Source organism: Festucalex cinctus, chromosome 11, assembly GCF_051991245.1.
Source record: "Festucalex cinctus isolate MCC-2025b chromosome 11, RoL_Fcin_1.0, whole genome shotgun sequence".
Classification (NCBI taxonomy): Eukaryota; Metazoa; Chordata; class Actinopteri; order Syngnathiformes; family Syngnathidae; genus Festucalex; species Festucalex cinctus.
Window position 1 is genome coordinate 24,065,581 of NC_135421.1, and position 24,317 is coordinate 24,089,897.

At 39.4% G+C, this 24,317-nt stretch overlaps 4 protein-coding genes across 9 annotated transcripts in view; 3 read left to right on the top strand and 1 right to left on the bottom strand.

The window, feature by feature from the left end:
- LOC144030233 (dedicator of cytokinesis protein 9-like) overlaps positions 1–2,483 on the top strand; it is a 63,698-nt gene extending 61,215 nt beyond the window's left edge. For all 6 annotated transcript variants that reach the window (XM_077536352.1, XM_077536351.1, XM_077536348.1 and 3 more), the window contains one exon: positions 1,652–2,483. In XM_077536352.1, the coding sequence (XP_077392478.1) occupies positions 1,652–1,777 (126 nt within the window). In that variant the 3' untranslated portion in view covers positions 1,778–2,483. The remainder of the gene's footprint in view (positions 1–1,651) is intronic.
- A 103-nt stretch (positions 2,484–2,586) lies between these two features.
- Positions 2,587–12,365, top strand: slc15a1a (solute carrier family 15 member 1a). Its single transcript, XM_077536358.1, has 23 exons — positions 2,587–2,711; positions 2,790–2,833; positions 5,135–5,222; positions 5,336–5,477; positions 6,338–6,457; positions 6,553–6,652; positions 7,164–7,254; positions 7,814–7,897; positions 8,090–8,172; positions 8,289–8,375; positions 8,627–8,716; positions 8,799–8,843; positions 8,913–8,945; positions 9,027–9,115; positions 9,345–9,426; positions 9,567–9,686; positions 10,050–10,196; positions 10,275–10,321; positions 10,716–10,823; positions 10,914–11,025; positions 11,102–11,239; positions 11,661–11,768; positions 11,894–12,365. Exons 1-23 carry the CDS (start codon positions 2,705–2,707, stop codon positions 12,107–12,109), a joined length of 2,181 nt encoding a protein of 726 aa, XP_077392484.1. The 5' UTR covers positions 2,587–2,704; the 3' UTR covers positions 12,110–12,365.
- sdhaf3 (succinate dehydrogenase complex assembly factor 3) lies at positions 3,255–4,127 on the bottom strand. The gene is made up of 2 exons (XM_077536360.1): positions 4,021–4,127; positions 3,255–3,937 (listed from the first exon to the last, which is right to left on the bottom strand). The coding sequence occupies exon 2, from the start codon at positions 3,924–3,926 to the stop codon at positions 3,555–3,557; it is 372 nt and encodes a 123-aa protein (XP_077392486.1). The 5' UTR covers positions 3,927–3,937; positions 4,021–4,127; the 3' UTR covers positions 3,255–3,554.
- Positions 12,366–13,319: 954 nt separating the features above from the next.
- Positions 13,320–23,206, top strand: stk24a (serine/threonine kinase 24a (STE20 homolog, yeast)). The gene is made up of 11 exons (XM_077536359.1): positions 13,320–13,847; positions 15,815–16,045; positions 17,155–17,211; positions 17,313–17,421; positions 17,767–17,924; positions 18,890–19,075; positions 19,154–19,299; positions 19,370–19,502; positions 19,950–20,027; positions 20,108–20,244; positions 20,323–23,206. The coding sequence occupies exons 1-11, from the start codon at positions 13,806–13,808 to the stop codon at positions 20,354–20,356; spliced, it is 1,311 nt and encodes a 436-aa protein (XP_077392485.1). The 5' UTR covers positions 13,320–13,805; the 3' UTR covers positions 20,357–23,206.
- The last annotated feature ends 1,111 nt before the right edge of the window (positions 23,207–24,317 follow it).

Here is a 24,317-nt window from a genome sequence, read left to right on the forward strand (position 1 = left end):
AATACTTTTGTATTAAGTTGGAATTCTTCTCAATTGAATTTGCTGATCATAACAAAGCATAACAAAGCATTCTCTTAGCCTTGGTAGCAAAGTTATCTCTTCACGCACACGGTTATCTACACATGGCTGCAATAAATTAATTCAGTTATTGCCTCACATGTTCCACCCACCTTTTTCTATGAATGTGACAGCTGGCTTGGTCAATATCACTTTTGAGTGTGAATAAATACTTGCATGCCTCTTTCTAAAACATTACTGTGTGTCTGTACATACTTTAAATCTGTTTTTATACAGTATGAAGTATGTGGGCAAACGTCAGTATTGTCTGTTAGATGTGATGATTGTTGTGCACTGAATGTGTCCGATATAGAGTAGAACCTCTTAAGATTGAATACAATACATACTTGTTACACAATGTTTGAAAAACCATTGTGCACATGCGTCAACATGGCAACATTCCACAAACAACTCCAGCCATATCTCTTGTTTTGTGCTTGCTTTTTCTATATTTTCTATATTCTATATTTTTTCAGGTATCTTGCCAAGATTGTTTCTTTTCTTTGTTTTTTAAATATTGCCAGAGAAGAACAAGCGGATAATGTCAGTTGAATTGAAGCATTGAACTCAGTGGTCTTAAACTCAAGGACCAGGGGCCCATTTCCGGCCCACAGGATGATATTTTGCGGCCCAAAGTTTAATGTTAGTGCAGCCCCAACCTGGGGATTTTGTACGTATGTGTATGGGTTTTTTTTTCCATCACTTTTAAGCTACCACAGCTCAGCCTCATGACAGCTTTCAGCTAAATGTACTGTGAAGAAAAGGTTGGAAATGAGAACCGCCAATTTCAAGAGAATCAGGAGCTGGAATGTTTGTTTTTTTGTCGAGCACAGGGGCACCCCAACGTTTCTTGAATGCACAGAGAAATGTGCGGTGCTCATGAAATCAGACTAGTTGTCACATTCATTATAGACAAAATATCATCTTACTGTTGAAAATGGCTCAATGACTCGTTAAAAAAAAAAAATGCTTCAACTTTACTTATTAATTTTTATTGTGGAGCCCAGACTCTTATCTCCAGTGGCCCCAACCCAAATTGAGTTTGAGACCCCTGCCTTAACTCATAAAAAAAAAAACATTGCGGCATGCGTTAAGTCGACTTGGCGTAGCAGTACGAGCGTATTCTGGATGTATACAAGCGTATTCTGTATGGACGATACTGAAACGAAAGAAAGCCAAAACGGCTGTAACACCAGCCAAAGGCATTAAAATCATTTCTAAACTTCGTACTAGCCATGAAAAGTTGGAGAAGCTGCTCAAAGTCACAAAGCATGGCAAAAAAACGGTAAGATTAAGTTAAAGTGAAGTGGAATTTTTTTATTTATTTTTTTACATTGTATTATGTCTGTTATTGTATGTTTTTGTACAGTACAATACTGTGCATTGCTGTATTTAATATTTAAAAAAATAATAATAATTTCCCGCTGGTATGGATTTCATTGGGGAAAGCTCATTTTAGTGATCTGAGTTTCAAGCATAGTGAAGGTGACACTATGTAAGCAATTAGGTTCCTATTTTGGAGTAAGGGGCTTAAGTTACAAGATGAACTTGCATCAAATCTTTTGAGTGTATCGCATTTGACTTTCCCTTCCAGATCAACACAGTGGAAGACGGCATCAAAAGCGCTCTTCCCGACTCGCTTCACATCTTCAACGCCATCAGTGGCACGCCAACTGGGGCCACCATCCAGGGCATCCCCAGCTCTTCTTCTGTGGTATGAAGAGGCAGAAAGCAGTCAGGCACGACACCGAGGACCTCCCACAGTGGTCCCCGCTCACTTACGTGATTCTTGAAAGCGGGGCGGGGGTGGAAGGTGCGTCAACATGACGTGATGTCATTTCTGTTCCCGGGTTCTTCATATGCATGTCCTCATTTGTCCTCATTTTGATAAATCACATTGTGTTTTTATGTACAGTTACACTTTTATAATTTACTTTATTGATGTATACGTGAGCAGCGTACATGTACATGTTATATTTCTACAATTTTAGCCTCTTGTATGTTAGCCAATATGAAATTGCCTCACTGGCTTGGGAGGGTTTTCAACTATTTAAAGCCATTGCATCAAAAAAGAAAGAAAAAAGATGGGTAGACTGAGTTGTTTATTTGTGTATATATGAAAAGAACAAAGGAGCGTGTGCAATATTTGCAAAGGATTTTACTGTGTGGAGCTCATACACTGTACAGATGTTTTTCACCTTCATGCCAAAGCGAGGAGGGGGTGGAACTTGACACTGCGCCTACAAAAGGGGGTCATTTGAAGCTTTTACCATTTTAGTGTTCATCCAAATGAAATTGTCTTTTATATATGGGCAGCAGTGTGTTTTTGTTTTGTTTTTTATTTGTATTTAACACAAATCACAGTTCTGCTGTAAGCTGATGTTCCCCCAGCTGCTTTTCTTTAAATAAAATACACTAATTTCTTTCCGTTCCGTTTAGTAGCTATTTGGCTCAAGTTGTATTGTTAGGAATGTTTTTATGGAGGCGTGAATAACTATCTGTTATATTATGCTACCGCCCACCATAAAAGCAACAAGTCAGCAAGATCGGAGGATGTATGAATGTCGAGTAAGCATTGTCAACGACTAGGAAACATTGTGGTAACTCAAGAGTGAATGGTCTCCCATTTGGAAGCAGCTTGTTGACAATGGCAGGTAAGGTTTGTCTAATCCATTGTTGTCTATTGTTTAGCACCCATAAATCTGACTCAATGTGTATGTGTTGAATTTTAGGCACAGATTTTAAGGAGCCAAAGAAAGGGAAGAGTAAAGGGAAGGTAAAACATTTATTACACCATGTTCATACATTTTCATAATGATGAATGACCCAACTGAAATGATTCCACTGTTAACCCTCTGGGCCTAAATCAAAATGTAATGAATGCTTTTAGAATTCATTCTGACAATTAAGTTTCCCAAGATGGGAATGTTTGACTTGTTTTTCTATTGATGCTATAAATGTATATAATGAACAAAGTTGGGTTGGAAATTGGAGTGAGGTATTCTTGCTTAAATGGATATTCAAAGCACTGAGGCCTCCAAAAATGTAACAAGCTAAGCGATGATAACTATATTCTAACTGTACAATAATGTACTGTAGTAACTTGAATACAATGTTTTTTTTAGCAACTCCACCACCTACGTTGGCTCTATTCGCCCTTTGATATGTTGTAATAATAATAAAGCTCTAGACGGAAATAACATCTTAAATTTATTGCACATGAGGTAGCAAAGTACGAGATAGGGCTCAAAGCATCATTCATTTTCAGTTGCAAAAAGCGTGTGTTTTGGTTTGGGCCATGGCTACTTATTTTTAGAACAATATAATATTTATGAAAGTCACCAATCATCACTTTTTAAAACTGCTTCAGTGCCCTCGTGTGGACAGGTCCTTATTCCTGGTGGGATTATTGGGGGCTTCAGAAGAAGCACTGCTATTGCATTTTTCCTCCAAACCAGAACGGTTTTCCCTGTCTGGTGCACACAGGGCTCGCTGATTCATTTCTTGTCCTCCTGGATATTAAACTGATTATTAGGCTTGGTGGATTCAAGCAAGAGCTCGTACAGTTGTCCTATCTGGTCATCTTGGAAGTCTCTCAGTTTCTCCTCTTGCATGTTGATGCCGAATTTCAGAAAGCCGTTTTTGTCCCTTACCGATTCCAGAACCTGCGACTGCAGAGTGTCCTTGTAGTTCTCCCATTCTCTCATGAAATTTTTGACTTCTTCTGGCGAAGCGTTTTTGTGCCTTCTGAACTCGTCTTTCACGTAGTTGTCGCCGAGGGCTCTCAAATGTATCGGCAGAAAACGATGTAGGACGAGAATCCTCTTGTACAACGAACACACTTTAGAAGCCTGAGCGCTGGTAGCCATGGTTGATAAACCTGAGAAAGATCGTAAAGATGTTTTTTATTATCTATGCTCACAACTTGTCAATGTAAAATCCATGGGTTAAAAGGATAGTTACTTTAAACGTCCTTGTTTATCCCGGGTGACCGACGTTACGCTGCTGTTTTTTCACTCAGCCATTTTGAATCTTACAGAGACGTCAAATCTCGCGATACCATACACCGTAGTACGGAATCTTGTAAGCACAAAAAAAATGTAATTAATATAAGAACGTCTCCCTTTTTTTATTTATTTTCAACTCTGTCAAAAAAAAAAGTGCAAATTTTGTAGCAACGGTTTATAAATACGTATCTTTTTCATTTCAATCCTGATGTGTCTGTGTAAACGATAGCTGCAGAAGAAACAGCAAGACAAATCCGACACTTTATTTTTTATTTTATTTTATTTATTTATTTTTTTCAGGTGCGCCTTTTGCCGCAGGGCAGCGCAAATAGCGGTCTATGCTTCGTTTGGCGACTATTTCAGAGCGAGAGGGAAAAAAAGAAGAAAAACTGCAAACATGTTCACGATGGACCGAAGGAAAAATCTATGTTAATGAATACAAACTAAACTGCCGACACAACAGTTTAAGACAATGACCTTTTGTTGATTTATCTTTGACCAACAATGGGGGAAGGATTTCAAGCAGCCAGTCAGTCACCTTGCCGCAAGGTCGTGCAGAAAGCAACAGGGGCATTGAAATCCTGGCATCCACCTGTGAAGCGGGCATCCAATTTAATTTGTCATCTCACAATGTACATCATGGATAAAGATATCTGTAGGTGTAGAAAGCAGGATTAAAGATTCACATTCAATAATCTTCAGCAAAGACTATAGGCTAATCATGAAATGATTGCTTCCTGTTATCACGCTTATGTTTTCACCCAAGTCATTGAAAAACCTTTAGTAATACGAATTTCTCGCATCAGATGAGCTTTGTTTTATTCATTAAAAAATAAAAAGCAGAGGCTGTAACAGTGCTAAGCTTGTTTTACACCCTTCCTGTTGTGCAAACTGGAATTTCAAGGGTTAAGAGATAAAACACCAGTAGATTATGCTAATCAGAAGAACTGATGTTAGTTTTAGGGTTTGTGCAGTTAAAAGCAGCCAAAAAACAAACATGAACCTGAAAGAAGACGGAACAAAGCTCGATGGTTAAGATGCATGTGATTGCTCCTTCTGCATTTTCGCAGGTCATAACAGTATGTGGCTACCCGCTCAGCATATTTTTCATTGTGGTGAATGAGTTCTGCGAGAGGTTCTCCTACTATGGCATGCGAGGTGAGAATAGATTGCTTGCGTATGTGACCAAACAGATGAGCCACATATCCACAATTGACTGAACATTTGGGGAAATTGCTGAATTGTTGTCGTCTTTGCCTGCATGTCCACAGCTGTCCTGGTGCTGTACTTTAGGTACTTCTTACGATGGGACGATGACATGGCCATATCTATCTACCACACTTTTGTCGCCCTGTGCTACCTCACCCCTATTCTGGGCGCCATCGTGGCTGACTCCTGGCTGGGGAAATTTAAGTGAGTGGCTATCGCGGGCACTGTTGACTTACATGTCTTTTAAGTCATGACTTTTTTTTTTTTTTTGCAAACTAAAAATTAAACACTTTAAAATGTTGAAATGTGAAAATGAGTTTATCTCAATATTTTAAAAAATCCTGTAATTGAATTCTATTTATTATATAGATTCATTAGACGCAAAGCAGAATATTTAGTGGTTTTACTTCTGATATGGATGAGCATAGAGTAAAGCTAACAATAACCTCAAATTTACGTTCACAAGAAATTAGAATCATAATTAAAAAAAAAAAAAAAAAGATTTTTATGTAGAAATTAGTTAGGAATTGAACTTTGCCTCTGAATTCTGAAATTTACATTAAAATGAAGGCAGACTGGTTGGGAAATGATCATTTTCTTGTTTGTTTTAATTATTATTTTTCACGGTGCAACATTAAAGGTCTAATCCGAGGAACCAATGGAAAAAGAACACATAGGTGATTTATTAATATTGAAGCAAACGTTACTAAAACAAGTATATAATAAACAAAAAATGTGGAGGAAAAAAAAAACATGTTGGCAAAATGCAGTTTTGGCTGCATCAATACATATTAATTTTAATGCAAGTCATAAATGCATGTCATAAATAATGGACATTTATTCTATTATTTAGTTATAACTTTTTCATTATTGTAATTACCTTTATTTATTTATTTATGTATTTATTTATTTATTTATTTTATTACTTATTTGTTGGGAGAAATTACAGAGTGAAGTTGTGCCAATACTTTTTCATGTTGGAATTAAGTTGATTTTTGTGCTCATTTTAACATCAAAGACTGACCTTATTGTTTTGTTTTGTTTTTTGTACCTCCCTCCCCCAGAACCATAATTTACCTGTCCATCGTCTACGCACTGGGTCAGGTGGCCATGGCTGTCAGCGCAATCCACGACATCACCGACACCGACAAGGACGGGACGCCCGACGACATGACCTTTCACGTGTGGGTTTCTGTCACTGATATATTTTTATTTTTTTTTAAATCCGAAATATGGAAGGTGATGACCTGTTTTTAACAGTGCTTTTGTTAACATCCAGCATAATGTCAATGGTGGGCCTCTTCCTTATTGCTCTGGGAACTGGGGGCATCAAACCTTGTGTGGCTGCCTTTGGCGGGGATCAGTTTAGTGACCACCAGGTGAGTACCTATGAATAGACATAGAAATGGACAGCTGAATGTAGTCATTGTAATTAGTAGGATTCCTGCACTTGTTTCTTTAACAAGCCAGCCCCATATTGTAGTAATGCGAGACAATAACACCTGAATATGTTACATATGTCCAGTCTATATTGTAATTTGTGTTGAAGAAAATCCCACTTCACATGGATAGCATGTTGGAAATGGAAGCAAGGTATTTGTGTTTTTATTGTAGTTTTTAGTGCTTATTTGCCTAATGTGCCAACTTGATGAACAAATAAAACCTGTTTGAGTATTATCATTATGTGTTTAATGTAATTAGTTGTGAAATAGATATGTCAACATTGTCTTATTGTTTTTAACTTTTTTTTTTAAGTTTGTACAAGTACTGTATAAAACTACAAATTGTAACCTTAACATCAATGCTAATGCTAACGTGATATTATAGTGGTATCCTGTCCAGAAAACTGAATACCATACGTTTTTAACACAATCCCATTGCTATGTGCAGGAAAAGCAGAGAAGTACGTTTTTCTCTGTGTTTTACTTGTGCATCAATGGAGGCAGCCTCCTGTCAACCATTATCACTCCCATCCTGAGAGGTAGGAGAAAGTTGACCACAAAGACGCAATATCATCACATTCTGAGGTTGGAAATGCTAATGCTATGCTAACACAGTTATGAAAAACACTTGGAGGCCAATATCACAACATTTTGATGTTGGAAATGTTAATGCTACGCGAACACAGTCATGAAAAACACGTGGAGGCCAATATTACAACATTTTGAGGTTGGAAATGCTAACGCTATGCTAACATAGTAATGAAAAACACTTGGAGGCCAATATCACAACATTTTGAGGTTGGAAATGCTAATGCTACACTAACACAATCATGAAAAACACGTGCAGGCCAATATCATAACATTTTGAGGTTGGAAATGCTAAAGCTACGCTAACGCACTCATTAAAAAAAACACTTGGAGGCCAATATCAACATTTTGAGGTTGGAAATGCTAACGCTACGCTAACACAATCATGAAAAACACATAGAGACCAATATCACAACATTTTGAGGTTGTTAATGCTAGCAACCGAATTGAGAACTGAGTATTATAGGCCATGATGAGATGTTCATATTTGTTTGCGTGTGTACGTGGCAGCTCAAGAATGCGGCATCCACACCAAGCAGAGTTGCTATCCCCTTGCTTTTGGAGTCCCTGCTGCGCTCATGGTGGTCGCGCTTGGTATGTCATATAAATCTCGCTTGATAATCTTAAACTTCGCAGTACTGACATTGCATCAAACCCTCACTTTGAAATGAAATGTCTGGGAATCAATATGTCTTTTATTGGAAAGCTGCACGCCCCTAATATATGTATATACAATCATACAGACATGACGATAGACTGATAATAAAATTGTGCCGTCCCAAACAGTGGTGTTCATCGCCGGCAGTGGCATGTACTACAAAGCAGAGCCGCAAGGAAACATCATGATGGATGTTTGCAAATGCATTGGTGTAAGTCTGTTGTTGTTGTTGTTGTTGTTTCTCCATCCATCTGCATCTGTTCATTGTTCTTCTTCAAGTTGTCCCTGTCATCATGACAATTTTTGTTTTGTTTTATTCACTCTCAGTTTGCCATCAAAAATCGCTACAGACACAGAAGCAGCAGATTCCCCAAGAGGCAGCACTGGATGGACTGGGCGGAGGAGAAATATGATGTAAGTTTGGCTTCCAATCTCCTTTTTTTTTTATTTATTTTATTTATTTATTTTTTTATTTTTTTTTTTCTTTCTATTTTTTTTAATTATTATTATTATTATTATTATTATTATTATTTTATTATTATTATTATTATTTTTTAAATCTCCTTATCAGCAGTGTCATAACCAAGTGCTTATTTTTGAAAATATTCTTCTTATCACCTGTGCTTGATTTGAGTCTATGATTCTTCTTCCTTCCTGCCCTGCAGAAACTGCTCATTGCCCAAATCAAAATGGTGCTGAAGGTTCTCTTCCTATACATTCCACTTCCAATGTTTTGGACTCTGTTTGACCAGAAGGTATTTTACTGAAAGCAGTTCACATGGCTTGCGATTTCATCCAATGGGTTGCGGCCTTCCAAACGCTTCTCTTGTCTTTTAGGGTTCCAGGTGGACTTTGCAAGCCACCACTATGGATGGACACTTTGTAAGTTTCTTACTTAAGAACTGCTGAGGCAATATATGAGTGCACTAATAAGCTTGTGTGTATCTGTAGGGAGCTCTCGTCATCCAGCCCGATCAAATGCAGGTAAGCTTAAGTCAAGACAGGTTTAATGAATCATTGTGGGCGTGTTGCACTGGCCTAACTCTCACTGTGTCATTTTAAAAGACTGTCAACCCTGTGCTGATTTTGACCCTGGTGCCCATCATGGACAGCGTTATTTACCCTCTTATCAAAAAATGTGGCCTGAACTTCACGTAAGTAACACTAGGGGGCGACAGAAGATTACAAATTGTGCAAAAAGTGCTGAGCTTCGTACTGAAATTTATATATTATTGATATATTGCCCTTGGCCTGACTTACTGGCTTTTACACATAGAATATCAAATAATAGTGCATATATTTTGTGAAATATTAATGTAAAAAATATTCATTGTTGATCTAAATAATAAACGTGAGTTGTCGTAATGGTATTTGTTTCATTAGGCCTCTGAAAAGAATGACCGTGGGGATGCTTCTGGCAGCGTTAGCTTTCGTCTGCGCTGCTCTGGTTCAGGTTGAGATAGACGTAAGTGGGTGATGAATTATTGCGTGCTGACATTTTATGTTTCAATGAGACACTACTCGTGTTTTGTTCCTCATAAAAATGTGTTGAGAAAGTAGCACAACATAAAATGACCTCTACTTTGTACTTTCTTGTTTTTGTAGAAAACATTGCCCACATTCCCATCAGCATCACAGAGCCAGTTGAAATTATTAAACATGGGGGCTCAGCCACTCACAGTCACACTGCCCGACAATGTGCAGCTGGAACTGCCTCCCAGTCAGGTATGTCGTTATCTCTTTAAAACAATAACAATAACTGAATACAATAACAATAACTTAATACTTCTTTAGTAGCAGTCACTTTGTTTATTATCATTCTGACAACATGGGTTGCAAGCAAGTTCCAAGAAAATGCTTTGAATTGAACAGGAAGTCAGCCATCTTGAATTTGAGCTGCCATTTTGAGCAAATTCCAGGACTCACAGTCTGAAATCTGGCAATGTTAATTTAATTTTAATTCTATTTCATGAATGACAGCAGGTTGATAATTGTACCTGTTTTCCTTGAATAACGCTACAGGCTCTCATTCATCCCTGCTTGCATCTTTCTTTAATATACATTGTTATATTTTTGTGTGTGTGGCAGGCCAGTGAGCAGTACTTGACATTTGGAGCGGAAGAAGTCAATGTGTCTGTGGAGAGCACCGTAGAAGTGACAAGAGCGCTCTTATTAACCAAAGGAGAGCGACAGACGCTTCTGCTTCCTTCAAACGTCTCACATGAGTGGCTGCTGGTGAGTTTGATACAATTGAAAGAAATCAAGACTCTTGTGCAGCGGAGCAAATGAACATTCACCATGGTCTTCTCTCAGACTGAAGATCTGAAGGCCAAGCCACAGCAAGGAAATAATGAAATCAGGTAAATGACGTGTTGTTATTATATGCATACTTGTAATATCACCATTCACCACTGGATGGCAGATATGGCTTAGTTGTGCTTACACGGGGTATTATAATGCCATATACAGTACTACAAAGTGAGTAGGCCTAATAATTTCTGGCAGATTTGGAATAATATGCCTATACCCCAATATTAAAAATTGTATTTGTATTTAAAGTGGTATTTTGTCATGAATTTGATTAGGAGGTGCATGACCCCAAGTAGCACTGATGAAAAATTGTGATAAATGATCTGTTATAGAAGATGGATGGATAATCAATCAATCAGTAGTTCATATATATTCAAATGAATATGTACCAATTATGTTTAATATTTTTGCATGTATTTACAACATTTTTCCGTTTTATTTCAGATTCATAAACGGACTGTTAACAGCAGTGAATGTGTCCATTGCTGGAGCAGACGCCACTTTACTTGAACCGGAATTTTATTCAAACTATTCCAAGATTAAAAATGGAATGTAAGTCAAACAAAACTTTACCGGAAATCCACAATTACAACAGTAATAATAATGCAGCTAACATACAATCATGATTTTTGCAACAATCAGCACCACGTTCACCATAAGGAGCGGTTCGGAGTCATGCGAATACAGCAGGGAGTTTGGATTCGGAAGTTCGTACACTTTCCTTATCCACAGCACGTTCACGTTCGGACCTTCTGTGAGTTTGCTGCGTTTATCGTCGTGAAATGTGCTCAAGTTCATTTCTTGTGTTTCATATTTGAATCTTTTATTAGTGTCACGAGTCTATTAGTGCAGTCGAAGACATCAAGCCCAACTCCGTTCACATGGCCCTCCAGATCCCACAGTACTTCTTCATCACAGCTGGCGAAGTCATGTTTTCTGTCACAGGCTTGGAATTCTCGTACTCACAGGTAAACACATACTCTATTCTACTGTGTATTCATATCTCATCAATATTGTACAGTAAATGACCCCTGACATGAACAGTAAAAATCTGCCTGTAATTGGCAAAGGGCCTATTTATGTCACCAAAGCACTACTTTTCTATTTGAAGGCTTTTCTAACAGAGCTCCTCCCCTCTCTTCAAAATAGTTCCTTGATACTAACAAGATGGTGCCAAAGCACTATTTTTCTATTACCAAGGAATTGGCACCATCTTGTGGCAGCTTAGAGCAGAAAGCGAACAAAGACAGTCAAGAGGCGATTTTTTTTTTCGTCGAATAACAAGAGGATGTACTGTACAACACAATTCTAAGTCTTTTCACATTTTTAGCAATTATCTTCAAACTTTATAATGTATTTATTCTGTCACTATTTTTTTTTATATCCAAGGCCCCAAGTAACATGAAAGCCGTGCTGCAAGCGGGCTGGTTGCTTACTGTCGCCATCGGCAACTTCATCGTTTTGATCGTGGCCGAGCTTGCCAAGCTTCCCAAACAGGTAAAATAAAAACAAAAATACATAAATAAAATGTCACACAAATTAAAATAACACCCACACCCAAAAAGCTGCATTTCTGCACCATGCGGTGAGACGGTGATACATTGATTCCTCTTTGTTCAAAGTGGGCGGAGTACGTCCTCTTCGCCTCGCTGCTGATCGCCGTGTGCTTCATCTTCTCCATCATGGCGTACTTCTACACCTACATGGATCCTGCGGAAATTGAGGCCAAATTCAAAAAGAACGTGGATGACGACAGAGGCCTCAAACAGAAGATGGACTTCATGAAAGACTCTGATGCGAGTGATGATGAGAAAGATGAAAAACAAACTCAAATGTGAAAAAAAAAACAAGTGTTGAGGCTATGTTGCTAAATGCTTCAGGTGGATGTGTGCCTGTGAATGTATACTTCATTTCGCTGGACAAACAACATTGCGGCACACAGCTTACTAGACAGGTGTGCCTTCTTGCATTGTATCCAGCACATGATAAAAACAACCAGTGCACTTTTTTTTTTTTTTTCCAGTTAAAATACATTGTTCTACTTTTATAGTCTGCCGCAATTTGTAAAATAATAAATCATTTTGGGGAATACTGTGTGATTGCTAATGAGCAAACGGAGTGTCTGGTTATTTTGTTTCTTGTTTAAGCTTCCTCGAAAGTTCGCAATAACCTCCAGCCAACAAATCATGTCAAATCTCATCTCAGCAAAGCTTCTATTAGAATCCTGACACAAGTGTTTTGCTTTTTCTCATACCATTGATGGTGACGAAAAAAAGTGTGATTATAAGCACAGAACAGGATGTTGAATTTACTGCCATGAAGGAAAGCGTGTCGCCACCCAGTCCAGTAAATTACAGTTACAGTTAAGAGTGTTACTTAAAACATTGTCATTTGCCACTGTTTAAATAAAGATTTTATGATGCCAACAGTTTGGAGCCTTGTCAAAATAAATCCACTTTACATTTGTTATTTGGAGGTGCCACAATTTCAGTTGTAAATAACGGACATTACTTCTGATAGTGTTTAGACACATCAACAACAGCATACAACGCTTTAGTGTTCAGTTAGCTATAACTTGATTCAAATTGTGGACTGTTGCTGCAAACATAGAAACTCACTTGTCGTTTGGCAATTAAAAAAAATATTTATTTTTTTTATTTTTGGTTACTGATGGAATTGGGATTTCATATAATAGTGACACATAATACAAGTGTTTTGAAATGTAGGCAATACAAGTACAATTTGTCAGAAAAAAATACCTCAAGTAAACCACAGACACCTGAAAAAATTTTTATTTAAAAACACTAAGGAAGTTATTCGTTACTTCTCACCACTGCACGTCAGATAGTTGTTCTATTAGTGCGCTGAATTGTATTACTAGTGGAGACAAAGACCGTACATACACAACGAAACGGTTTTTTAAAAAAAAAATGCCACTAAAATGAACTTTTCTCAAATTCTCACGATTCTGTGTTCTTCTGTGACGTTCCTGATCTAGTGATTACGTCATACGCACACCGCACTGTTCTTCGATCCGATTGGCTATGCCCACAAAATGAAAAAATATTAACAAAGATGGCGCCGAGTGAGCTCGAAAAGTGTTGAGAGCAACAAACGATACAACTACATAACAGTGCATGTTTGGAAACTATTTGGGAATATTTTTTTTGGTCGGAACTGTAGTTTGACAACGAGATGACTTCGCGGATATTTCGACGGCTCGCGCAGGACTTCTGAGATAGAATATAAAGCAAAGTGGAAATGTTTGCCAACTAGCAGTTGAAGTAGCTTAGCGTCGTGAGCGTTAGCTAACTGCGGAAGGCAAGGGGGACGCGGTTCGAAGTACAAGACGACACAAGTCGAGCCCGAGCTTGTACACCAAACAACTTTTGCTTCCGACACCGTGACCGGCCTCGCCCTGACTGCACTGCGGACAGCGTCGTCTGAAACAGGGGTCGATAAAGCGACCTCATCGCCGAAGAGGAAAGGTGTAAACCGAGGTGGGAAAGCCGTCTTCGTAGCTGAACTGACGCCATGGCTCACTCCCCAATACAAAGTGGGCTTCCGGGGATTCAGGTAAACTCCAGACACCGATCAATAAAACATTTTAGCGAATTTGCACTTCTTGTGCGTTTCCTCTAAAGTGTCACTACTAACCTGACTGCAACTCTATGAAGACTTTTATCTTACAGCTCCGCACACTGAGGGTTTTTTTTTTTTTTGGGGGGGGGGGGGGGGTACTTTAAACTAATGGAACCTAAAGATGTCATTTCATCAGAACTTCGGAAACTGTCAACTCAGCAATACAGTAATGCATTTTGAGGGATAAGAAGCCAAATTAGGAAGTCTTGTTCAATAGAAATACCATGAAAATAGTTGTCTTAAGTCATATTTTGAGCATTTTAGGAAAACAAGGAAAAACTCAAATTCAGACACATCGGTTACTTTGCCGTGACTGGCAACTCGCCACCTATCGTTATTTTGCCGTGAATCGTGCGAGAACTATATGTACATATTACTCGCTTGTAATGTGAGTAGTAGTGGGTAGAGCGGTCGCCTCGAAGTTGCTAGGTGGCGGGTTCTTTGTACATTTTTAACTGTTAATTTCTTGCAGTCAATCGGGGAGTTTTAAACGAGCCATTTTGTTTCACGTGTTTATAGAAGAATTGAACAATTATGCAATTTAACCAATTCGATGTACCTTGTGACAAATCTGCAAAATGATAAAATTACTGGACTGAAATTACCCTAGCTGCCACATCTGGAATCATGAGCCCGTTAATCTGGATGCCAGTTGAACCGTAACCCGACAGTTTACATATCATGCTAAGAATATCCTATTCACGGCCATCCTACTGTAATCACAGTAAAATAGACGTTCACGTTGTTTAAAATAGAACATTTGTTCACAGAAGTCAAGATTTTTGTCTAAAACAGATGTGTGAAACCAACACACTTATCTTTTTTTTTTCCTCTCTGACTTATTGTTTGGATCATTCATAATAGCCTCAGTAAAAAATTTCTAGTGAATCTTTCGTAGACACTTCATTTTTGCTGGGAAAACATCCCAATACTTATTCTTTTTTTTTTTCTTTTTTTTTCCTAAGCACCATACAACCATACGCACAAACATGCAAAAGAGGCAGTAGATATAGAACGGAAAGATCTCACGAGGAGTTTTGGAAAATGCAACCCGCAGCCACAGGTCCTGTTAAAGTGGGATCATAATGTGGGGAACTGCTGGCAGTTAGTGGTGAGGGTGTGGCCTTTGGATCACACAGCGGGGTGTGTTTGCGGTGCACGCGGGAGAGCATCGAACAAAGCTTTAGCCAGTGTCCGTAAACGTGCTGACGGCGACTATGGTGAGTACATTCCCATCGCGCGTAGTCCACTCTCACAGCGCACTTGTTGTTTTTTGCGGAGGGCGAGCTCAACATTGTTTTCACCTGGATGACCGAGCGCACCAAATGTTTGGATAGGTTGTGCTTGTGTTCTTGCTGCGGCGCATTATTCCGCGCCGACCAATCGCTTTGTTGTAAAGTCCCATTGCTATCAAATTGAATAGCCCCAACCCCAGCTGCACTTTTTACGAGAGCTACAACTCGGCTGGACAGCATTCCCTAGCATGCATTAGCTCTTTTCCAGGAAACTGTCCTCCTGGGACGGACACTCATGAGGAATTAGTTTTGTGAGCTAGCACATTACCATCATAGGGCTGGGTTACCTGCAAGGATGAGCGTTGGACATGTGTTCATTGTTCAACACCAGCATTTGTTGACTACCGTATGAAAGGAAATGGGAGTGTCGCACTTCAGGACCACTATTCCACTCTGGCGCTCTACGGGGAAATGAGCCATTGAGTTGAGTCAATAGTTCACACACTGACTGTCCAAATTATGTTTATGTTACACCAGTTTTCAAATGTATTAAGCTACCACGGAAGTTTAATCATTGGTCTATATGCTGAGGTCAAGGAATAGTTTTTCACGCAAACATTTGAATTTGATGACACGTTCTCACGCACGCTGTTCCTTGTCCCTCAGAACCTCAAAGCTGATCCAGAGGAGCTTTTCACCAAGCTGGAGAAGATCGGCAAAGGTTCCTTCGGCGAGGTGTTTAAAGGCATCGACAATCGCACTCAGAAGGTGGTGGCCATTAAAATAATTGACCTGGAAGAAGCGGAGGATGAGATCGAGGACATCCAGCAGGAAATCACCGTTCTCAGCCAGTGCGACAGTCCTTTTATCACCAAGTACTTTGGATCCTATCTCAAGGTGAGCTCAAGGGGGAACATCCTGTATTGAACTTGGAGCATGCCGTGCTCCTCGTAATGTCTCATAAATATTGCAGTCAGTGTGGTTTAGCAGCTACGTCCTTCAGTAGTTCAAGTGCTTGGGGCATGTACTGTATACGTCCGTAGATGAAATGAATGTATGAGGTAGTCAAATCAAGTTGAAAACTTTTTTATTATTATTTGTTCAAATGTAAAGGTTAGCCTTACATTGCAATCCAAGGAAAGAACAATCTTTGGTATTTTGGTCATCTGTCATAGCTGTGCTGATTACAAAGGGTCAGTTGTGAGTAGTAAATATTTGTTCTTGTTATGCTACATTCCCACATTGTGTGATTATGCTTACAGTGCCTCTAATAGCATTTAGTGTGGTACTTAAGGGGAGCACGGAGTGTAATGCCAGTCCATTATGTCAATTATTCCTCTGGCTGAAGGGCAGAATTCTGGCTTTTCGGAGTGTGCAGTGTAAGTAGATGTTTTGTGTTTAGGGATGCGCTGCGTTACTGTTGGAAAACGTAGCTGGAGAGATTTTCAGGAGAAAAGGAGGGGTTTGTCTTGTCCGATGTTGGTTGATTGATTGGTGTCATGGTGCACTTATAAAATCCTCTATACAAGATCCAAAATTGTAGAAGTCAAGTTGTCCTCTATAAATGACGTACTGTATGTGCTGCCAGTTGATAATTTAAGATAAGTTCTGCTGTGTCATTGTAGAGCCTTTGCCCTGCTCTTCCTCAGAGGAAAAAAAAATGATGCATGGCCAGTCATGAAAACAAAACACATGGCCTGCCCTTAAACTTGTATATACAGCCCTCATAAAGATCCCTGATTGCATAACTCTTATTGGTGGAATCTTAAAATATCTGTCTATAAATGTCCTGAGGATATGCGGTTTGGAGAATGAATGAAAAAAATAACTTTTTTTTTTTTTTTTTTTTTTTTTTTTTTTTTTTTTTTTTTTTTTTTTTTTTTTTTTTGAGGACAGCAAAAGATGGGGAGTCATGTCATGCTGACCCTGCTAGAAGTGAACATAGTTGATTCACACCCCCACGATGTTAGTTCTGCAAACGCTGACAACGCCTCTTTATTTTTCAGGGAACAAAATTATGGATTATTATGGAATATCTTGGCGGAGGGTCTGCTCTTGATTTGGTAAGTCAACAAAGTCCCATCATTTCAGCTCCCTTTTGTTTGTCACATGTGAATGTCATAGAGGCTGAGTGTCACAAACGAATGACGGATGTGTTTTGTAGTTGGAACCGGGCTCCCTCGATGAGACGCAGATTGCCACAATTTTGAGAGAAATCCTAAAGGGGCTCGAATATCTGCACTCTGAAAAGAAAATTCACAGAGATATCAAAGGTGAGAGAGAAACAATAACGTCATGTGTTGTAGAAGTAAATGGACAGCAGTAAACATGCTTTTGTTGAAACACAGACATGGTCGAAAGGTAAAGAAGAATGTGCTTAAACATTAACAGAAGTGACTGTTATTATATCACATCACATGATAAACATGCACACAACTCTCAACAGTCACATTAGCGCCGACGCTAATGCTAACACAACAAGAAATGTGTCTGGGCTATTAATGCTGAGCATCATTAGTGAAAAGACCAATTCTGCTTTAATAATGTATAATGATTTCAATTTTTGTGATAAAAGAACTTGAGTATAGGTCCATCATCTCATTATCTGACATTTTCAGCTGCCAATGTGCTGCTGTCGGAACAAGGTGACGTGAAGCTGGCAGACTTTGGCGTGGCGGGCCAGCTGACGGACACGCAGATAAAACGGAACACGTTCGTTGGGACTCCTTTCTGGATGGCGCCTGAAGTCATAAAACAGGCGGCATACGATTCAAAGGTCAGAATTGTTACATCCGCTTGCTTTCGATCACAATAAGGCAAGAGTGACAAGGGCGTGATAATATTCGGCTTTTAACAGTGATTTGATAAATGTATTTTTATATTCTATTTTTGTTATTTATATTTTTAAAATATCATTCAAATAATCTTTTGAGTATTCCCAGGAGTGAAGTTTGACTAACGTACATTCGTTACACAAATATAACTGATAATTCACAAGTAGCTGGACTATGGCCTGAGTTTTACGTGAAGGCACTTTAGGCCGCGCCCCTCAAAGTACACGTACAACAATATGGCTGTCTTGTCTTGTCCTAACACTTAGTGTCATTTTTCTGTCTTAAAAACCTAAATAATAGTGATGTTATTTTTGTGGGGCTGGAATGGGTTTTCAATGAGGAATATTGATTTGACATACAGGTAAGTTGAGGTATAACAATTTGAACTCTCAAATCAAGGTACGCTGTACAGTGGCCCACGAGTAGTGAAAATCCTCGTATAATTGACGTCCATTATAAATGCATTGCGAGTATTTGAGGTTCCGCTGTATAATTAATTAATGATAATTGAGGATAAGCAGTCCAGAAAGTGGATGGATGGGTGATTAATAATTTACAGCTACATTTATTCATTTAATTTTGCCACTTTTAGTCCTCCATACAAATGTGGTGGCTGATTGAATTGATTTTTGTCATCTTGAAAGCAACCGTATTTAGCCCGTTAGCATGAATGAGAGCAGCAAACAAAATCATGGTCATGATTTAACTAGACGCAAAATTGAATAATTATTTTATCCTCTTGGTCCTATTTTTGGAACGATGTCTGAGTCGGCGTCCTTTGTCATCTCAGACAGTGCGTCACGCGCCGTGTCCTCAAATAAACCCGTACGGTTTCAGCCAATCTCGTTTCATTGTCAATACTTGATCCTCTAAACACGCCTGGTTTTCCCTGTTTGTTGTTGCGCAGGCAGACATCTGGTCGCTGGGAATAACGGCAATCGAGCTGGCTAAAGGAGAGCCGCCCCACTCGGAGCTCCATCCCATGAAGGTCTTGTTCCTCATCCCAAAGAACAATCCGCCCACGCTGGAAGGAAACTATAGTAAACCACTTAAAGAGTTTGTGGAAGCCTGTTTGAATAAAGAGCCGAGCTTTGTGAGTTGACAGGCGTTCCTGTTCCTGCCCATTTGTTTCTTGTGATATTCTCCTCATTTTGTCTGAACATTTTCCTAGAGGCCAACCGCCAAAGAGCTGCTGAAGCATAAGCTGATCGTACGGCACGCCAAAAAGACATCCTATCTGACGGAGTTGATCGACAGGTACAAGAGATGGAAATCGGAGCAGTCGCGAGACGAGTCCAGCTCCGAGGAGTCCGACGAGTACGTCTGGCGCCGGCGTCGCCGTCCAACGAGGTTACGGGGCCAAAACTGACGTGCCGTGTCGTTGCAGGGAGACGCAAGGACAAGCGTCCGGTGGGGACGCCGCCGCCAATGACGACTGGATCTTCAACACCATCAGGGAGAAGGACCTGAAGAAGGTCCAGAACGGGGCCGTGCCGCCTGCCGAGTTGGAGATTAAACCGGTACGAGCAAGCTTGCAAGGGGGGGGGGGGGGGGGGGGGGGATTTCAAGAAAGTTTCAAGTCACATGTTTTGGGAAGAATTTAGAGAGAGACCAGAATATTTGTTTTTTTTTTTTAAAGATGCTGAGAGCAGGGAAAATATTGGCATCAAAATTTGAAAAGATACATTTTTTCAAACTCCAGCTCTTAAATTTCTAGAGTTTTTAAGCATATGTTTATTGAGCAACTTTTAGCGTTCGTAATATTTTGGAGTTTAAAAAACCCTAGTCAGCAGCATCTTTGAAAATGTAAACAATTAGTTCTCAGAAGTTTTTTTTTTTTCCCTTTATACACTTTTTAAAATTAATTGATTATTTTCAAAATGGCCGATACTCATTCATCAAAATTCTGACTATTGGTGCCAATAATACGGTCTATCCCCAATTTCTAACGAGTGGATGATTTTTAGACTTTACAGGAGCCAGAAAGTCCAAAGAGGCCTTTGTCACAGAGCTTATCATCCATCTTCTCTCCGTTGTTTTCCGAGGTAATTAACAACAAATCATGACTGATCCATTTGCGATACAACAACGTGTTGAACTAACTAACATGCTGCCGTTACTGCAGTTGAAAGCCAAAGGAGAGACGAGCAACGGCAAGCCGGAGGCGGCGGAGGCGCTGCAGGAGGCCATTTTAGTGGCCGAAGACATACACCCGGGCGTGTGTGACTCGCTGGTGGCCGAACTACTGCAGAGACTTCAGCGGTGAGCACCTCAAAAAAGGCTGTCATGAAAAGACTTGCACACGTGGCTAAATGTCTCCCGTTTTGTCCTCCATGTCAGGTTTTCTGTGCCTCCGACTGCTGCCACTCACTGAGAAAAAGCACAATTGAGCACCTTTTGTTGTGGACGTGCGGACGTCACCGGATTCGCTCTCCATCACTCATTAAGCCTCCCGGTAACACACGCACACCACTAGAGGGCCCCATCACGGGAGAGCGGACTTAAGCCATCCGCCTCCTTTGAGCTCTCACTTTTGGAGGTGTGTGCTGTGCTGTGTGTGTGTGACGCGTTCTTTTGAAAACTCAGGTATCCTGCTTCTAAGGTCCTCTGGGAGGTCAAATGAGCTCTACAGGATGGTTGTACAAACTTGTAAATAAGCACATTTTTACAGATACAAGAACAAAATAATAATAGTAATAATAATAATGATGATATGGTTGTACAAATGGCCAAATGCAGACTGTAGATAATATTGCTTGTGAGGTAAATATTTTGAGAGTAGAAGGGCCGTACGTGAGATTGCCTTCTGACAGTATATTGCCATCATTCAACGTCGATCATTTCACACCAGGTTAGACAAAACATTCTTTCTCGGCTGACTTTCCAAAAATGTTGCGTGGGTCAGGATATTAAAATGCTGTATTTTTTTTATTTTTTATTTTTTTGCTGAAGGGCTTTGGCTTTCCTATGTGGTTGAGTAATTTGCTGTCCTGTGTTTTGCTCAATTAGTTCATGTACACCTTGTGATATTCCGGTGCATTTCATTACACTGACTTCAATTTTCCTATGATATTCAAATATATTGAGGTGCAACCTTTTATTTCAGGAAGGTTTTGTTAATGGGCGTAACCAAATGAGTCATCTTGGTGCTGAACTGAAGAAGAGTGAGAATCCCTGCCTTAGACGTGATAACAGATGTGCACTTGGATTTGGAATGCCTTTTACAGGAGGATTGTTTGGAAATGGCCGTTTTCATTCTTTCACACGGTCCTTCATCTCTCTTTTTTTTTTTTTTGTCTTCCCTGCAGTTTTGACTCGGATTCTTTCCTCTCATCAGGGTACATTGTGTATCATCACACTGTCTTCCTCTGATTGCGCGCGAGTAGTTTAATAAGGAAATGCCTTTTGACTTTTTGCTAGCCATGCAAAACACACAGGAAGTAGCAGATGTACAGAATATGTGGGATAGTGGAAAACATGAGGGTTTGCAGTTGCTTGAGATGACGTCACATTGTACAGTAAATAAGAAGTTAGCACTACGGGGGTCCAAAAAAAATAAATAAAATAATCCAGGGGCAAATTGAAACCCATCGTCCAACTATTTAAAGCAAACAATGCTATTTAAAAACAAATTAATTTGAGCAGTACTATAAGTCATTCAGTGCCAAGCATGTTTTATAACTTTTTTTTTTTTTTTTTTTGAGTTAAGTTATTTAGTCCCAGATCATTATTTTTGCATTAAAAAAAAAAAAAAAAAAAAAATAGAATTCAAGTATTAGGGTAGTAAATGAGTCTGAATATGGCTGGCACTGAATATTAATAACCTGTCAACCCAAACATTCTCCTTACAATAAGATGTCTATGCAGCCCCACTAGTATAAAAATTGTATTCAGACTAATATTGCATTTGTGGAATGTGAATTAAATATACATCTTTTTTTTGTTTATTATCAATCTTAGGGGGCAGCCATTTTGCCACTTGCTGTTGACGTAAAATGACATTACAATAATTTGCTCGGGGCTCAACAACCAATCACAGCTCACCTATTTTCTGAAGCTGAGCTGTGATTGGTCGTTACCTGAGCAGCTGCGATGTCTTCAGTCGGAAGCAAGTACAAAAATGGCCGCCTCCGGAGATGGTTAAAATGGGTGGATTTTGCGGCTTGATTCATATTCCACACGCACAATACTCAATGGAATATATAATATAATTGAGAATATCACTTTTGAAAGAAAACGGAAACAATAACAAAATCATTGTTTTATTGGTTTTAGCGTGTTTTATAAATGAAAGTTGATGAATTTCAAATTTGTCCTTATCAGTTTTTGTTCCCGAAGTTTGGACTGTCGTGGGTTAACGAGTCACAATCTTGCAGTGGTATGTGTGACAGTGCAGCAGTATGACCCCCGGTGGTCCGCTTCACGCATGCGTTGTAGCACACGTCAAGCAGGACGGCCGTCCGTGTTGATTGCTAGCTGGCTTGACTTGAATCATCCTTACATGACATGACGGGAAGGTTTGGGAAAGAAAAGAAACAGCTTTCAAAATGCACATTTGCTGGATGCTCTGAATAAGTATTAGTTTTTTTTTTTTTGTCACAGTGTTAATGAACAATTAAGTCCTTAAAATCAAATAATTACAGTTTGATTGGCTGGTGTGCGATTGTTTTCTTGCAGTGGTCCAAACACGCCACCATTCACGTTTTATGTTCCTGCTCCACAGTGAAATGTGCCATGTGAGAACTCATTTCAACAAATTCAATTATAATTTGCACATTTTACATGCTTAAAATAGGCTCATTTTCATGTGTATTTTTTTGTGTGTGTGTTGCACTTTGTCTGATTTTTATTTGGTTGCTAAAATGTGGTACTTAACGAAGCTACCAATATTCTTTCGCGCTTACACGCCTGTTGTCATTTCGCTTCCCATTTCGTGTGTTATGGCAATAAAGCACGGTGTGACGGCCAGGATTAATAATGTCTTCTTAGCACAACTACAGTATATTATTCTTTCAAACTATTTTTATAACCCAGAGGAGCAGTATTATTTAATAGCGCTAGTGAAGTCTGGTGATGTGTCCTAAAGAATTGGTAAACACTGGAAAGCAAAATGTACATTATATGTGACGACGCCAATAGACATGTTTGTTCATTCGAGACAGTGCTGTTGGGTTTGTTGGACGTTGTCAAATGATTATGACAGAAATAAAAAATCTAGCACACATCTTTTGTGTTTTTTTGTCATTCATTGAAACAGACATTTAAAATGACTTTGGATTGGGATTTTGCTTTCACCACTTGTTCAATAGTCAGAGGCATAGTTTGCCATTAGGCAAGCAGATTTGACACAAACCGCATAGCCTTCATATTAGCAGTGCAGTCATGACAATTGACCTGCTCAAATTCCCCGAGTCAAATGGGTTTTAATCTTGTTATAAAAAAAAAAAAAAAAACGTGAAAAGGGTGTGCGCTATGTCCGAGTGTCTAAACAAGGCAAACCTCACGGCTGCATCATTCAAATTCACCTGGCCGATTGGTCTCTTACTCTGTAACAAAGGTTTCAGTTTCTGCAGACCGGGTTCGATTCCATATCATTACTGCTTTTATGGGATTATATTTCAAATAATTGAAAATGATGTCGAGAGCGGGGATCGAACGCGGTACCACTGGCATCGGCCATCTGTTCACCGTGAATCTGAGAAAAAAATGAATGGTTAGGTGATGGAGTGTTGCTTTCCTCAGGGTCACTCCAACATTTACACCTCCCCACCAGCCATTAACACCATCAGATACGTCTTTTATTTATTATGGGTATTACTTTAAATTCCCGCATCCACGTCCTGGTAGTCAGGTATGTAATTACTCAAGTACGAATCCAACGATTGTTTTATTAACCACCATGAATGTAGTTTCTCTAGCCAGCCACAGGAGGTCAGTATTGCATCGTATCTCAGTTGCTTCTCAACTTTCCTAAACTTTCACCACGATTTTTTTTAATCCATTTTCCTGACCGCTTATTCCTCACAAGGGTCGCGAATTATATTTCATTGGCGGCTTTAATGAACCTGAAACGTCAACCTTCCAGGGAGTGCGCCATCTGCTAGGGATATGTGGTATTGCACCCAAGCCACTAATTTTTGGCTCAGTTTTTCTCATCTTTACCTCAAATGTTTTAACCAAGACTTCCTACACAGTATGTATTTTATTTTTTTTTAAAACGACCCATTTCTCAACAATATCGTTCATAAATCTGTGCCAGTGAGCACTTTGCCAAGATCATTCCCCCACCTCCCAGTTGCAGTATAGCCATAAAGAGGCCATGATTATTACACCGG

Coding starts and splice junctions, on each gene's coding strand:
- slc15a1a (XM_077536358.1), top strand. Junction 8,376..8,626: donor GGGCGGAGGAGAAATATGAT/GTAAGTTTGGCT, acceptor CCTGCCCTGCAG/AAACTGCTCATTGCCCAAAT. Junction 9,427..9,566: donor TGGTTCAGGTTGAGATAGAC/GTAAGTGGGTGA, acceptor TTGTTTTTGTAG/AAAACATTGCCCACATTCCC.
- sdhaf3 (XM_077536360.1), bottom strand. CDS start 3,926: ATGGCTACCAGCGCTCAGGCTTCTAAAGTGTGTTCGTTGTACAAGAGG.
- stk24a (XM_077536359.1), top strand. CDS start 13,806: ATGGCTCACTCCCCAATACAAAGTGGGCTTCCGGGGATTCAG. Junction 13,848..15,814: donor GTGGGCTTCCGGGGATTCAG/GTAAACTCCAGA, acceptor CTTGTCCCTCAG/AACCTCAAAGCTGATCCAGA. Junction 17,212..17,312: donor GAGGGTCTGCTCTTGATTTG/GTAAGTCAACAA, acceptor TGTGTTTTGTAG/TTGGAACCGGGCTCCCTCGA.